This window comes from Littorina saxatilis, linkage group LG15 (genome assembly GCF_037325665.1).
Source record: "Littorina saxatilis isolate snail1 linkage group LG15, US_GU_Lsax_2.0, whole genome shotgun sequence".
Classification (NCBI taxonomy): Eukaryota; Metazoa; Mollusca; class Gastropoda; order Littorinimorpha; family Littorinidae; genus Littorina; species Littorina saxatilis.
Window position 1 is genome coordinate 10,281,666 of NC_090259.1, and position 16,426 is coordinate 10,298,091.

At 42.7% G+C, this 16,426-nt stretch overlaps 1 protein-coding gene and 1 long non-coding RNA gene across 2 annotated transcripts; both read right to left on the reverse strand.

Moving 5' to 3' along the window:
• Positions 1–564: 564 nt before the first annotated feature.
• On the reverse strand, positions 565–5,101 carry LOC138948521 (uncharacterized). The gene is made up of 3 exons (XM_070320073.1): positions 4,769–5,101; positions 4,160–4,393; positions 565–3,906 (listed from the first exon to the last, which is right to left on the reverse strand). The coding sequence occupies exons 1-3, from the start codon at positions 5,070–5,072 to the stop codon at positions 740–742; spliced, it is 3,705 nt and encodes a 1,234-aa protein (XP_070176174.1). The 5' UTR covers positions 5,073–5,101; the 3' UTR covers positions 565–739.
• A 5,698-nt stretch (positions 5,102–10,799) lies between these two features.
• Positions 10,800–15,603, reverse strand: LOC138948548 (uncharacterized). The gene is made up of 4 exons (XR_011450007.1): positions 15,253–15,603; positions 12,831–13,099; positions 11,882–11,988; positions 10,800–10,900 (listed from the first exon to the last, which is right to left on the reverse strand). It is a non-coding gene; the product is annotated as an uncharacterized lncRNA (long non-coding RNA).
• Between the last annotated feature and the right edge of the window lie 823 nt (positions 15,604–16,426).

Consider the following 16,426-nt stretch of genomic DNA (forward strand, 5'->3'; position numbering starts at 1 on the left):
GCAATTCTCATCACTTGTTCATAGGTAAATATCGTCCCTTATTTGAACACACTCCAGAGTGTGCAGTTGTGACTCTTCTTTTTACCTTGACATTGGTCCTTTTTATCAGAGGCAAAGTTGAAAACACACAAGGTTTTACAAAAACAAAATATAAAAACAATGAAATGTTATACACTGCAAAAACCTGCACCAGTCCCGATGTGTCGATGAAAGGCGGGATAAGAAATGTGTGCACACAGCCAATACACATCGTGAAACAGGGGCAACAAACAAAAAAAGAAAGCCGAAAGTAAAAAGAGTAATCGCCCCCCCCCCCCCCCCCATCACTTCCAACAATGCGTGTGGAACTTCATGAAATGTACACACGATACAGCTAATGCTATTTGCACAGCATCAATAGCCTGTAGTTTTGGGAGAAGCAGCCCCCCCACACACACACACCCACACCCACCCACACACACACACACCTAAACACCCATACCCATACCCACACACACACACACACACACCCACACCCACCCACACACACATGCACACACCTAAACACCCATACCCACACACACACACACACACACACACACATATACACACACACACACACACACACACACACACACACACACACACACACGTGCGCGCGCAGGGTGATCAGTCTGCCTGCACCCACTATGTGTCAAAAACCATAAAGCAGGCTGTCGTGAATGTAGCGTCTTTTCAAACAGTCCTGGGTTTATTGTGGTCACAAGTTTCCTGTTGAGATCCCTCCTGACTGTACTGATAGTTGTAGTGACGGCTGCCGGGGAACACTGTCAGGATGACTGAGAGACATGAACTGCAGTAGCAGCTGCTCGATTTCTCTGTGACCCTCTATTTGTGCTGCTTGCAGTGCATCATACAACACACTCCTTTCCTTGTTCATATCGGCGTTGTGCTGCAAGACGTATTGAACGATTTCCTGTTGGCCGTGTGTGCAGGCCATCAACAGGACTGTCTCACTTTCCTTGTCAGAGATGTTCACGTTCGCACCGCAATGCAGCAGGTGATGAACGATGTCATGGCGTTGATTCCCACCGACATACAACAGGGGTCTTGTACAAAGTTTGCCAGGGATGTTCACGTCTGTACCGTGCTGCAGGAGGAGATGGACGACGTCAAGATGACTAGGCAGACAGGCAAAGTGCAGGGGTGTCAGACCAAGTGCACCAGACATGTTGACATCAGCGTTGTGTAGCAGAAGAGGCTGAGCGATGTCTATTTTACCCAACATGCAGGCCAATTGTAATGGGGAGAGACAGTCATCACATGCTGCGTTGACATCGATGTCGTCCTGTTGCAGAAGTAGACGTACAGTCGCTGTGTTACGAGCTTCACACGCCTTGTATAGAGCAGTCTCACCCTCCTTGTTCTTCATGTTGATGTTAACCTTTGCCGGTGGTCCACACAGCACGGTGGAAGGGCTTTTAACTTCGTCATCACTCACGCTGACAGTGTCCTTGTCTCCAAGCAGCAAACGTACGACGTCTGTATTACCACGCTGGCATGCAACATGTAGAGCAGTTTCACCATGTTTGTTCTGAACGTTGACATCAGCCCCGTGGTTGAGTAGCAGTCGCACGATGTCTGTGTTATTCTCAAGACATGCAAAGTGTAGCGGCGTGTCGTTGTCACTTTTTGTCACGTTGACGTCTGCTCTGTTGGCAACGAGTAGTCTCACAATGTCTGTGTTGCCCCGTGCGCATGCCGTGTGCAGCGGAGTTTCGCCTTCGCTTGATGTTGTATTAATGTCAGCCCTGAACTGTAACAATAGTTGTGCGATGTCTTTCTGTCCTTTGTCACAAGCTAGGTGCAGAGGCGTCCAGCCGATAGAAGTCTTCGCATCAACATGTGCATTGTGCAGGATCAGAAGCTCAGCGACTTCTTTGACACCATGTCTACATACTGTGTGTAGAGGAGTAGTTCCTTTACGGTCCACAGCATTCACAAGGCCTCCTCTCTCAACGAGTAGTTGCACTGTCTCCAAGCATTGTCCACGACAGGCATAGTGCAGTGGAGTTAATCCCGACTTGTCCGTGGCGTTAAGGTTCGCATCCAGGTCCGCTAGAAGAGAAGCGATATCAGCATGATCGTGTTTAGACGCAATGTGCAGCGGAGTCAAGCCCTTCTCGTCTTTGCTGTCAACGGTGGCATGGTAACAGAGACATTCTTTGACAGTTGTGTCGTCACATACTTTGCATGCAGCAAACATGGAACGTGTCCATTTCTCTTGGCATTGTGTGTCCTGGTTGTGTTGGTCAAGTAGTTGTTTTGCCAGCTGTGGCGGTGTCTTCCTTGCCTCGTTTTTCACCGTCAGTGAGGCTCCACTACTGACCGCCATTTTGATCGCCTCCAGGTGTCCTGCGTCTGCCGCCAGGTGGAGCAAGGTGTTTCCCTCTCTGTCTTGTTCGTCCACCTGTTGGTCTGTCAGGAGTCGATATGTCAGGTAGACATGTTGACGTGGGAAAGAAATGTGAATGATGTCATCTTTCATTTTTGAGGTGATGAGGTGTTTTGGAATAAGGACACCAAGGTACCTGAAGTGACTAGTCCTGAGGCCCGATGAAATCTTGTCACAGACTGCGCGTAATTCCGCTGTGTGTTGTTGACCTGTGCATGGCAGTGGAAGGCGCATGTTCCGTGTGTAAGGTTTGTCAGCAATCTTACTCAAAAGTTGACGAAACATGTGTGAACTATTGCTGATCTGGAGAGCTTTCAGCAGGGCGGTCCCGAAGGCTGCAGACTGGACGTGGTCAGACATGATGTTGCTGTCCGTGTTCTGTTCGTTGACCATCCCGAGGCACCATTCAGTCAGACGGTCAGACGATCCCCACACTGACCAGTAAAGCAGAGGCAAGTTGTGGTCAGGATCCAGTGCACCAATGACAGCTTGCAGGCAGTTGTTCTCTCTGCAGAACGCCTCAAATCCACACAGAAACTGTTCGCTGTGAAGACAAGGGTGCTGAATCAGCTCAGGTAGACGTCCTCTAACCATTTCCTCGTACATTCTTCGCATTAGCAGAGGGTCTTTCTCAACTGGGTGTTCTGTTCGCACAAACTGTACGAGATGCATGGTGTCACAAACTTGCACCAGTACTGACTTCAGGTAGGTGTCAGCAAAGGCCAGTCCAACAGCATCATAGACTTCCCTGTTGATGAACCCTCTTCCTCTGTGCGCCAGAAGGAAACCTTTCAGGAGACTGGCATACTCCTCTAGCTGAGCGTCCGAGTAGTCGCTGAAACCAAGACGTTCCAATGGTGGTTGTGCTTGACCCGTGTTGTCCGAGAAGAAGCCTTGACCTTGCATGGTCAGAGCAAAAAGAGCTCCCAGTATCAGTCCATGATTGGGGTCACGGAGCATGCGCACCAAGAGGTCTTTGTAGGGCTCAACTGAAAGAAGAGGATCTTGACCTAGCTCTACAAGCTCCACGCTGTTGAGCAGAGGACGGACAGAGGCACGATCATACTGCTGAAGCTCAAGCAACACGGGGGGATAGACAACAAAGACAAGCTTGGTGGTCAAACTATTGATGCTGTACAAACTGTGCTTATAGAACCTGTGGTACTGTTCCCTGTCAAGGCGGACATCCCCAAAGGCACAGTCCAAGATCACAAGACTCCCCCTCTCTACAGGCCCCTTCTTATCCCAGTCACTGACACAGCTGAGATCATACACTGTGTAGCCCTTCTTACGGTACTGACGGCGTAGAGCGGAGAGAAAAGACTGTCTGGTAAGACCTGGGTGTGCTGACAGTAACAGCAGACGTTCCCCTGTTGTCAGGATGTCCAGCGCCCTTCTGAAGCTGTCTGTGGTGACCATGTTGTCAACTGCCTCGTTGTCTTCACTGGACAGTGCTCCATGTTCCGTTGCACCTTAAAAACACAATGAAAGCCAGCTGTATTGATAGTGCAATTAGAAAACACATCAGTAAAATGGGTCTAAAATTGTATATTCCTGCGGATAAGGGGGGGGGGGGGGGGTGGGGGTGGATTAGTAGGTCGAATATGTTTTACCTCTTTTTCTCATCACTTCAACATGTAAGCAACCATGACAATCTTATGAACTTGGCATAATGCTCGACTACACAACCATTTGTAGACAAAATTAGTTCTATCCCCACCGTACCTGTGACAGCTTGGAAGGGAATCTCTTGATCTCCAGTTATATAAGCGCGAGATATGTTGAAGGTAATGTGGGGTTGGTGCACATGCTGCTCGTTGTGGACCAGGTTGTGGTTGTGGACCTGGTTGTGGACCTGGTTGTGGACCTGGTCGATCTTGAAGGTGTTCGAGCTGTTGATGGTCTCAGCAATGTTGGTCTGACACTTGGACTGCTTGTAAATGTGTACCGGTGCTTCGTCTGAAAGAAATTAGCGAATGCCAATGCATTATGTTGTTGTACGTTTGAGTTTGTTTCTACTTGGATAATGATGACCATGCTAAATTAACATTACGGTTGAGCTGAAAACGACAGTTTCCAAAGAACGAAAGGAAGACGATGATATGTAGATGTTTTCAGCAAACATGCTTGGCTATTTTCTCACCAATAACCAACCCATCGACAACACCACCATCACCACAAACAAGAACAGCTGCATAAGCATCAGCGTGTTTTTTTTCGGAAAGTAAACAATGCAGGTTGATGAAACATTTATGTCTTCTAGACGGATGTATTGAGAGGCATCATAGGGCGCCTAGTACCTCAGAGTGTACGGTAGAGTGTTGCAGTACTTACTGGAGTTGGTTGTGTAGCCTGGTGCCACCGCTCCTGCAACACTGGCTTCCATCCTGTTCTGAGGGAACGACGCTTCCACGTCCATGGGCTGAGCCAGTTGTGTTGGCTCGGTAGAGTGATGATAGTCATGGTGCTGTACCGTGCCTCGGGGAGTGTTGTGGTCAGAAGCCTGAGAGAGGTCGACTGGAGGCTGTGTAAAGTCCTCAGCACTGTTGGTAGGGCTGGCGATACCATCGGGAGGGTGTGGCACAGTGTGTGGAATGGTGTCGTGAGAAGAGGGCTCCTCCTCTCCGGGAGTTTTCATTTTGTCACCAGTGTCGGTGACAGACCAGGAAGGTTTACTGCAACAGTGAACATGGCTTTCAGGTTTGCTGGAGGATCGACTCTTTCTTTTCGTTGATGGTTACAGTGTAGAACTGATACATAATTATCTCGGCTGTTCAAAGGGATTTATTTCTGCTACTCTAGCTGCAGGCTATTTTTAGCACCCATCCTTTCCCCACAGCAGATAACACAGCAGCTAGTAGCTCTCTCAGTGCTATGCACTGAGAAGGCCAATCTCCCAGTGTAGCGCGGAAGCAGTTGGGTATAACTGACAAGCGAGCTTAACAGTGTGCTGGCTGCAACTGTTGGTAGCCAAACTATTCCCTCTGCTGGGCTATTTTTAACTCACACTAAAACACAAGTTGAGAACAGTCGTGATCACAGGAGCTTGTATCAAATCGCCGGTCGATCATTATCTACAGTCCACTACTACGACATACTACTACTATATACTACAAGGAATATAACGCAGAGTGCTCCGCACTGCCGACTCGCTCCGTTTCAAGCTTTCTACATCACTTTCTGCACCCCCTTCCCGAACGCACGAACCTCACACACAAACAAAAATGATTAAGCTTTCACTTCATGCAACAAACTCGAAATAACCATTCACCAACTTCGAGAAGTTTGTCAAGAACGGGGTCGGTGTCCACACCACTCCATGAGAGGAACCTGGAGCCTCGACGAATCGAAAGTGGAACTCGCGCTGATGTTTTCCGCTTTTCGTACGCTCTCAAGGGTGTACAACATTCTAGCGGCCTGCAATTAGTCCAATATAACTGATGAGGGACACAGGAGCCCCCAAACACGTGAAATGATAGACAAAACATTCTCTTTGCGCTTAATATTTTGACTCAGCCGTTTCCTTCGGACGAATACAGAAGGTCATTTCCGCCTGCAATCGGCAGTCAAAAAGCGCGTGACGTTTCGATTGGTTAAAAAGAATAATAGAAAGCTTTTTTTTGATTGGTTGTAAATAAATCGAAAGGAAAAATTATTAACAAGTTATCATCGAAGCAAGGATGAAGTTATTAACATGGTAAGTACTTATGTTAATGATTATGATGTGAGTGTGTGTGTGAGTGTGTGTGTGTGTGTGTGACAGAGACAGCCTAACAAAATTAATGTGCTGTTTTGGACCCCTCCCCTTTTTTTGACCAGCAATGGGAAAAACTGCCATCTTCAGAAGGTGTAAATGTACAGTTATTGTAATATGTGAGTGTATGTTTGAGTGGGGTGGGGGGTCTTTTTCAGAATGGCTGTTCTGATTTATTATCAAAGTACAAGGAGTGTTTTTCTTCACATTCTGACTGAATGTGCAGTAGAGAGAATCATGAAGGACTGAAAGAATAGATATATATACAAACAAGTACACACACAAAAATCAGGTATTTTTACATTTAGTAAAGTTTTGATTTTTATTGTTATGAGTTATCTTTTTAATATAAGTCTCCGTTTGGATTAAATAATCTTAATTTGTGATGTTTCATTTTTTAATTATATGAAGATATGTTGAGGCGTGTGCTAAGTTACAACATCTAGGCTATTTCATTTTTCAAATAATGAAGATTTCTATGTCTAAGTGTTTTATAATTACACATTAACATGCTTCCATTTGAAACTTAGAGGTCGTCATCGTGGATTGACGCCCGACCAAAGCTAATTGAAGCCTGACAGAGGGATTATGTTGTAATTCAATCTGACGACGATCTCTTTCCTGCTTTAATGCGATGGTAAACAGACAGAATTGGTTCTGTTCTGTTCACACACTACTTTCAGTCCACCTACCTGCAACTGCAAGGGTCAAGTCCCAAGAAATATGTCTCTGTATTCCTATCTTATCACTTTGCTCCTGTTTTGTTTTCTTTCACATACATTTTCCCTTATTTTTTGACGGGTTTCTGGACAGCTAACTCAAAACAAATTCTTTTCATCACAAAAGCGATGTTTGGAATTGACTGACGTAGTCAGGAAGAATTCATGCATCAACTTACATCACTTTGCATACCTTATGGTCTCGGTATTTCGCTGGCCTTCATATTTCCTTGTAAAATGACCCTCAAAGCTAACCGAGACAATAGTTGAGACTGTATCAATGCGCCTTGCCAGCAGGTAGCTAATGGCTTTTTGGCTCACGTAAGTGTAGCCTATGCGATGGTAAACTTTGTCTGTCTGTGCGTGCGTGCGTATGTATGTATGTGTGTATGTCTGTGGTAGAAACTTTAACATTTTTGGCTAAACACCGAAATACTCATTTCACGTGGTTAATTTTCAAGCACCATCTTCAAATTATTGAAGCAATGATCAACATTGTGTCGGCATGTGTGTAGTTAAAGCGTGTATCCAAAGAAAACGGGTGGTGGGGGGTTTTGAAGGGGTACAAGCAGTTGACTGATTTGTGTCGTGTTTGGCATGTAGACGGCAGGTCAGGTGTCAAGATCAGGTCAGGGGTCGCGCGAAGGATTATGGTCCAGTTCTCACCTCGCCGATTCGCCGGGGAAGACGATTTCATGTTGTTCGGTTTCTAAGCTCCAGAAAAGTAAATAAAGAAGATACCAAAGGGAGATTTCCTACAATTTGATCTGCACAGCGTGTTTCCAATGTCCACGCGAGGAAGAGCTGTCGAAAGCGCGGCAGTCAGTGTCGATCTTGCAGCCTTATCCCGGTAAGTTCAGAGACAGATCTAGTGTCTCCCACTCTGATAACGTGTCACCTACTGTTAATCCGTTTTGTTTTAATTTCTTTTTATTTCAGCAGACACGGATGTCAAACACAGTGCTAGGCAGTCACCTCTAGTGAAATGAGTTGATCTAAAGTGCCTGTAATGTTTGGATGTCTTTGCTCGTGGTTCGATTTATGTGAATTTCAAGACTTGCAGTAGAGTCTCAAGTTAAGTTTACTCTGCCCGAAAAAAACTGTCCACCATTTACTTGAACATGCAGATATAAGGAAACGGAATGAATCTGTTCTCAAAGTCAAAATGATCACGATTTTTTCCTCAGATTCAAAACATGCACTGTCATGGTTTTGTCTGTACAATTTAGTAAGTCTTAAGTACTTTGCAACAACTTCCTTGAACGTGAAAGACAGTTTTTGAATGCTAGATCTGTATCGCGTTTCATTCCAGACTCGATCCTCTCTTTGATTGTAGATCTACTGTTTGCTGTTTACGCACTATCATATGATTCGCTATGTAACGTTTGGTAAGCTTACCTTGCCACAGCTTTCTTGTCTTTGTTGGCATTTCTGGCTGTGTTGACCGTCAGAATTATTTTAAGAACCAGGCTGCTGCAGTCGACATGTTTCACATATTGTAGGGTTACCATGCTGCATAGGTAAAGTGGCTTGTATAACCTGACTATTCTGTTTCAAAACACTGTTTATATTTGTGTAGGTTGTAGTCATCATAACTAATCGCATTTTGCCATTTGTTTCAGAAAGGAGGTTAACCTACAACAAGATCGACGCTATGTCAGATATATGCCTCAGCCACATGAAGACTTCCGAATTTAGATCTACTCGGCATGGTGACAAGTCTTGATGAAAAGGATAGGACTGAGGACAGCAGTGGAAAAAGTGCCCACATGGCAGGTACCTAACCTATTACCCTAGTCATTTTATCTGTTTGCCTTCTTTTGAAAATTATACATGGAGTTGATATGATGCGTTAGTTTTAACTGTGTGTGTGTGTGTGCGTGTGTGTGTGTGTGTGCGTGTGTGTGTGTGTGTGTGTGTGTGTGTGTGTTTGTGTGTGTGTGTTACGGAGTGAGTGAGTTTTTGTTATGTTACTGTTTGTTGATTTCTTACGGGAGCCTTGAAGGCTTCGCCTCTTGTTTAGCAAGTGGTTATCGACAATTAGTGACAGGTAATTTTGAATTAGTTGGAGCATTCTGACCAATCACAGTATCTGTTTCATTAAAATGCCAACTTGATTGAATTACAATCTTTTTCAATACTTTACCACAGAGTTAATTATATTTTTTTCCAATTAAAACACAAAACACAATTCGTCCAACCATCTATTAAGACAAGACACATGTAATGTTGTTTCTGTAGCTGAATTTAATTTTTGCTTCAGCAAAGGAAATGAATTTAAGAATATTTCGAATAACAAACTAACAAAATAAAACATTTATTGTCAAAGCAAGGCAGATAATCCTTTCACACAATGTAACTTTACCACTTACTACTTGCATATTTCCTAACATTCTAGACGATTCATTACATTTTGCTGTTTGCACTGTCAATTACCATGAAGGCATAACAACATCCAGGTAACATTTAACATTCTTGAAATAAGCACATTACTTGTATGGTACTAATTAAATTCATGCTTGCAAAAGTAACCATCAGAAATCATAAGGACATTAATGAAATTACAGACCATAAAATAATGCAGCATAGTCCCCACACTGTAGAGACCTTATAATGTTATTTCAACATAACAATAACAATAACAATAAAAACACTTTATTGTCCATAGAGGCTCAAATGTCCAATTCACATTGCCGCATGGCGGTCACATGTCCTATCGTTTTGAACTGAGCGCTGACATTGTCCATAAGAACTCAATTCCTTCGGACAGCGCGATATTCGTTAATGTTCCTTTCAAGATACACATTTTCAAAAAGCGACCAAGCACTCTTTCTTTCTTTATTTGGTGTTTAACGTCATTTTCAACCATTCAAGGTTATATCGCGACAGGGAAAGAGGGGAGATGGGATAGAGCCACTTGTCAATTGTTTCTTGTTCACAAAAGCACTAATAAAAAATTTGCTCCAGGGGCTTGCAACGTAGTACAATATATTACCTTACTGGGAGAATGCAAGTTTCCAGTACAAAGGACTTAACATTTCTTACATACTGCTTGACTAAAATCTTTACAAACATTGACTATATTCTATACAAGAAACACTTAACAAGGGTAAAAGGAGAAACAGAATCCCTTAGTCGCCTCTTACGACATGCTGGGGTGCATCAGGTAAATTCTTCCTCGTCCCAACCAATATGGGACTCCCCCTAACCCGCGGGTAGGGGGGGGGGGGGGGGGGGGGGGGGGGGCCCAAGCACTCTTGCATAAGGTGCACTAAAGTTGTGCAATGCAGATCTTGCGTTTGGGTGACACTTTTCTGCAGCACATTAAAGTTAGGAGTATGGGAGACAACTCCAACTGACTTAGTCTTGCGTCTGCTTTTGCTTTCAGTTCAAGACATTTTGACGAAGCGCACTTAGTTATGCCACCAAATAATAAAACTAAAGCCTGCCAAAGTTCAACAAAAGCTGAACACGTTTGGCTATTCAACGTTTGGCTATTCAACGTGCTACATTAGTGTCAAAAACAGGGGGTAACACGACGAGCGTCATTCTTGAAAATGAAACAATTCTGATGTCCTATTGAAATGTCTGAAAGCGGTCAAATGTCCTATTGATGCTGAAGAGCTAGGACATTTGTATCCTTAGCGGATTATGACTTTATTCAGTTATTCTGCAGAAAAACAGAAATGCTGGAGAAAAACTGTTTGTTTCTGCTGCATTTCTGCATAATGTCATCTTTTACGAGAGCAACGTAAAATTGAAATCAAGAATGCTGCAGTAAAACAGTGCTGTTGTTTTACTGCAGAAAACCTGTTTACACTTTTTCTGCAGCATTTTGTACTGCAAGAACTGCCTTGAACTCCAGTGGAGTGCAGTCCAGATCAACATCTGGGTCGTCGTCTAGGGGTTGACCTGATCAGACTCCATCCTTTCCAGTGGAAGTCTTCTTCACATAGCTCATTGGTTGTGTCCTCAGCATATGTAGTTTGGAACCTGAAAGACACGAGAAAAATATATACTCGACCTGATAAAGCCTTTTTGAATACTCAGATTTAATATCCACTTCAATAAACCCTTCATTTTGCCAAAGTTACATGCTTTTCCTATGACATTTCACATGCCTTTTTTGCCTTTTCCAATGTTAAAAGTTAAGTTTTCTGGGGCAAATTAGTGTATGAAACCGCTTTATGTTCTTTAAATTGATGGAATGTGTGCATTTGGTTGCGTGTGATCTGTTTATAAAATGAAATATTGTTAAAAACTGACCATGGGATTGCAGTTTTTGTCGAAGAAACTGAGTGAAAAGAAATTTGAAAGGGGAACGACTCTTGTCGCTAGACAAAGTATGAGAGTTATAGTTGCGTTGGGAATTAGCTTGTGTTGAACGTTTGTGCACGGCAGATTTAGATTCAGAAAACAACCGCACTCATGGATTTTATACGATTCATGTGTTCAAGCCTGCAGTTGTTAATTTAAATGCGGTATGTTTGTATTGTTTGCTACAATCGCAAAAGTAGATCCCACAAAGTCTAGCTCCTAAACCTGTGTGCTGTCGAGGATTCAGGCATGTTGGGTAAGTGATTTTGGTTGCTGGGTAAGTTACCGAAAAATAACTAGCCATACAAGTGTACAGAGAGAAAGAAACAGAGGGGGGAATGAATAGAGAATAATACATGGCTTGCTGTGTCGTACCAGATTTACAGGAGTTGTTTTTTAAAATATTGAACTGCAAGCGAAAGCACAAATTTGTTGTTGACCATGCCGTTAAAAAAAGCAATTGCAGAAAATAACCTAGTCATGTGTTTGTTGAGATCATGGGAGTTTGGGAAACATAGGTGCTCAGTTTTAACTGGTCGACCACATATTATTCTTGTTTGGCTCTCTGGAACCGGACATCACTAAAGCGGGGCGCAACTCTCAAACACTTGCAAATCCTGGTAGAGTTATTTTCAAACATTGTCAATTGCAAGCTACCTTTCAAGTGTCAGTCCTTGAGCTTTGTGGATGGTCAGTGCGAAGCTAGGAAGTACTGGAAACTGATGCCTCACAGCAATGTCCTTTTGTCGAGGATCAGGCATGGACTACAAACAAAATGAAAGTCACAATCTTATTAATACATGTATACATATCATTATCAGGGATGGCCAAATCTTGAAATTTTAACTCGCCAACAAGAAAGTTACTAGCCCGCCAGAAATGCATGTAGTACAGAAAGCTATAAGGCTATTTTCTCAGATTCTTTTTCTCATAACCTCTCACAATTCACATCTATTTTAAGACTCCCTCCTGTTCCAATACCTGTTTTTCTGAGAATGTTGAAGATCTTAGAAGTCAGGTTCCACTTTGAAGATAAAATCAGAGTACATTGTGTAATAATTGACGATATCAAATATTCCATCCATATAAACAATGCGAGATGAATGGTGGTTTCTTGTCCGACCAGCCTGTTTGAGGGAAGCATATTGTTGTTTGTTTCATCTTTATGAACCAAGATGTTTATTTTTTTAATTGTACCCAGTTTATTTTACAGTGGAACCCCCCTTTTTAGACCCCTCAATTTAAAACTTATTCCTCCCTTTTAAGACCAAGATTTCTCTGTTAGTTCATAATCTGTCTATATTTACCCTCCCTTTTAAGACCAAGATTTCTCTGTTAGTTCATAATCTCTCTATATTTACCCTCCCTCTTTTTTTAAGAGCTTAATGTGTCAGATTTTGAATTGTCTCAAAAAAGCGGGGTGGGGGTGCCCACTGTAAATCTTTCTTTACTTTCTTTATTTGGTGTTTAACGTCGTTTTCAACCATTCAAGGTTATATCGCGACGGCCCACTGTAAATGAAAACTCATGAAAATGATGCCTTTTGATGACAAAATAAAATGTCAACTCAGTAAAAATTGAGGTAAACAAAAAAACACAGGCATACCTGAGAAAGCAGTACGGCTCAACTCCACTGTCATGTTGGTCTTCTCAAAGTGGACAACCACTTTGTCATGGTGGAGGTCCACAACATGGCCAAGACTGCCGTTGACTAACCGGTCGCTTATGTTGCGGATCAGCATAACTGGACAATCTTTTTTGAGCCACAGGATCTTTGGGGCACGGGTGTTCTTCAAAGAACTTACATCTCCTTCATCAGTCGCGTGGAATTCCTGCAGCTGGCCAGACATACCCAGAGGCTTCTGCCTGTTGTATCTAAAAACACAATTATATAACAAAACTCAGATTTTTTAAAAGTAAATAAAAAAAAAACACTGCCTAGCAGACAACTATCATTACTTTATATAGCTATTCTGATGGACACGTGGGGGAATATGGGGGCTGTGATTGGATGGTCTCACACATCCCTTTTCCGATCATCAAAGCATAACGCTAAGGAAGTTGGCCATTTTTGCCAATATCCAAAAGCATATCGGCAATAACAAAGACGCATGGTTCCGGTTTCCTCCACGTGTATAAAGTACACGCATACCTCGCCAGGTTTGTTTCTGTGACTAGTTGACAGACGATGCCATTTGCTTTGTGTGTGTTTTTGTTGTTGCTTACTGTACATGATACACATTACGTGTAAAATCCAGTTCTTTAACAGGCAACAAACCTTGCAAATTTCCAGAAGCTGCAATCTGAAGCGACCTATCTCTGATTCTAGCAGACGATCTCTCCAATGAACACAAAATCAGCAAACTCTCCTGTCACATTTAACGTCCATTGTATAGTGCTATGTTGAAATGAAGTTACCGGTCTGAAACATTTAGGCGTTTCTTCTGAGACTATCCTTGTTCTCTTATCATCTACAGATTTACCGCAGTCTTCGATCACCACGCGAATTCCCAACAGAAGTCAGACTTTCGAAAACACATAAGCAAGCATGATACGTCATGACGTCATATGATTCCTAGCATATTGACGAAATGCTAAACATCCGGTTATCTTGAGTTGTCTCCGTAATACATGTCCGCGGGTTTTTCAATGTTCGGTTATTTCCGTGACTTCATGCATTCTGGTAATTGTTGCTGACAAAAACATGATTTTAACACAGAATTTAATGTCAGAATAGCTATATAAACGCTATTGTGTTTTCATCGTAGCAATAGGGTCCGATATTTAGACGAGACAAGTATAATGCTGACGAGTTATAATCAAAATTGATATACATGTTAAAACTGTGATACATACATGTATGTAATAAATATGTTTAAAAACAAAGAATTTACTCTTTCCTGAGTGTGTGATTTTTGTCGCGTGTTTCTTTCAGGCGAGATATTCTTTCGGCTAGCCACTCGTGAAAATAGGAGGCGAGATTGTCTATGAAACGGTTTGGTGGCTAGCTACACAAGAATTAAACTGCACTGGTCGGTAAAAAAACAAGTCGTGGACAGCTAGTTGGATGGGCAGCTGAGTGGCCGCCATGTTTTCTCGCCAAGCGAGCAAGCCTAAAGCTACCTAGCGTTTGAGGCGAGAATTCTAGCGTCACTCGCGGCGAGATGTGCCCAAGAAATGGTACTTCCTCGCCCTACTCGCCAATCTCGCCTTTCCTCGCCTGTAAGAAACAGACGACTGGTGAGGTCAGTCTAAATTTGAAGTTAATTCATGACTGTTTGAATGTTTTAGAGAAAAAATCACTTGTACTTGAACTCAACCACAGAAATAAACTTTTTTTCTCTGGGCAAATTAATTTTGCATTTACATTGCACACATAATTTAGTTGACTTAAAAAGCTACAACTTTCAGCTTCCAGCACAGCTAGTTTATAAAAACAAGCAAACAACAATAAAACGCATTAAAACAAATTCTTCCATGTAACAGTCTTCAATATAATTAAAAAAATTAAATAACAAGCAAACAAACAAACAAAAACAAGTGACTGCAGATGTAACCCCAAAACTAGCCATTACTAGCTGACATGTCTTGATTCTGGAACTAACCACCACTGCAACCCTCCAGTCAGAATCGTATGCTTGTCCATGAAAGTAGGTCAACTAAGCAGGGGGCTGCTAGCCATCTTGAATCTTGATTCTCAAAGAGACGGAGAGGCGGGGCTAACAGTGGGAGGAGCCATAATCATAACGACCGCGTTTTACAAAGTGAAACGATCACTGCAGACGAACATTACGTACGTTTGGAAACCTATTGTGGTTCTTGAGTTTACCTGGGGGCATTATAAACCAGGAATGAACTTTATTTTAAGTTAAAGCTTGCTGTTTCTTCAACAACAACAGCCAACATTTCTTTTAGACTAGAGTCATGTTACGAACACTGGTAAATCGTCTAAGTTCTCTTTTAATCTAAACTTCGGGTAAGTTTAAAGCCTGTTCATCAACAAAAGTAAAGTTAAGAAGTGTACATACCTGCTTGTCTAAGAATAATGACGTTGTGTCCAAGCTCGACTAATTCCCGTGCTTCTTCCATCGGACAAGTCGAACGGGCGGTCAAAGAACGCCCATTGCCGGAGCAGACGGTTTTCTGAGCATGCGCTGTAAAACTTTTACTGCGGAACGCTCCGGATGTAACCTTTTGTGGCCTTTGAACCTGGTTAACTGCCGGTAGGTTTCGATCTTCGCAATGTTAAGCTCAAAGAGAATGTTTTGTGTATCATTTCACGGGGTTTGAGGCTGCTGTGTCCCTCATCAGTTATATTGGACTAATTGCAGGCCGCTAGAATGCTGTACACCCTTGAGAGCGTACGAAAAGCGGAAAACATCAGCGCGAGTTCCACTTTCGATTCGTCGAGGCTCGAGGTTCCTCTCATGGAGTGGTGTGGACACCGACCCCGTTCTTGACAAACTTCTCGAAGTTGGTGAATGGTTATTTCGAGTTTGTTGCATGAAGTGAAAGCTTAATCATTTTTGTTTGTGTGTGAGGTTCGTGCGTTCGGGAAGGGGGTGCAGAAAGTGATGTAGAAAGCTTGAAACGGAGCGAGTCGGCAGTGCGGAGCACTCTGCGTTATATTCCTTGTAGTATATAGTAGTAGTATGTCGTAGTAGTGGACTGTAGATAATGATCGACCGGCGATTTGATACAAGCTCCTGTGGTCGTGATATATAAGCTTATATGCTGTTTTTGCCTTTATTGAATTGACGTGAAGGGTTTCAAACTGACCATTGTTTCGTATAATGGACATAGTTTCTTGTCAGTGCTGTTAACAAATACTCAAGAGAAAAAAAATAAATCTTGTTTGCCAGGATATCCAAGAAAAATTTGATAATACAAAAATAAAGCTGAAAATGGTGATAGGTGTGAAGAGCACACACTGTTTACTAGTGTTCGGTAAAGTAAGCTTTTTGGGGGGCTGTGTTTGATGTTTTAAGTATTAGCTGAATTCTGTATTTTGGCGTTATGTGTAAACTGGCAAAAGGGTTTATTCTGAAGGAAAATATTATTTGCTTACCACTAAAATAAAGTGTATTCGGGTATTTTATGAGGTTCTGATGTATGCAAGTCACTGAGTAAAGAAAGCGTGAACTACAAATGAAAAAGAATAAACACGTAAAAGGACGCACAAATCAAATCAGGCTACTGCAT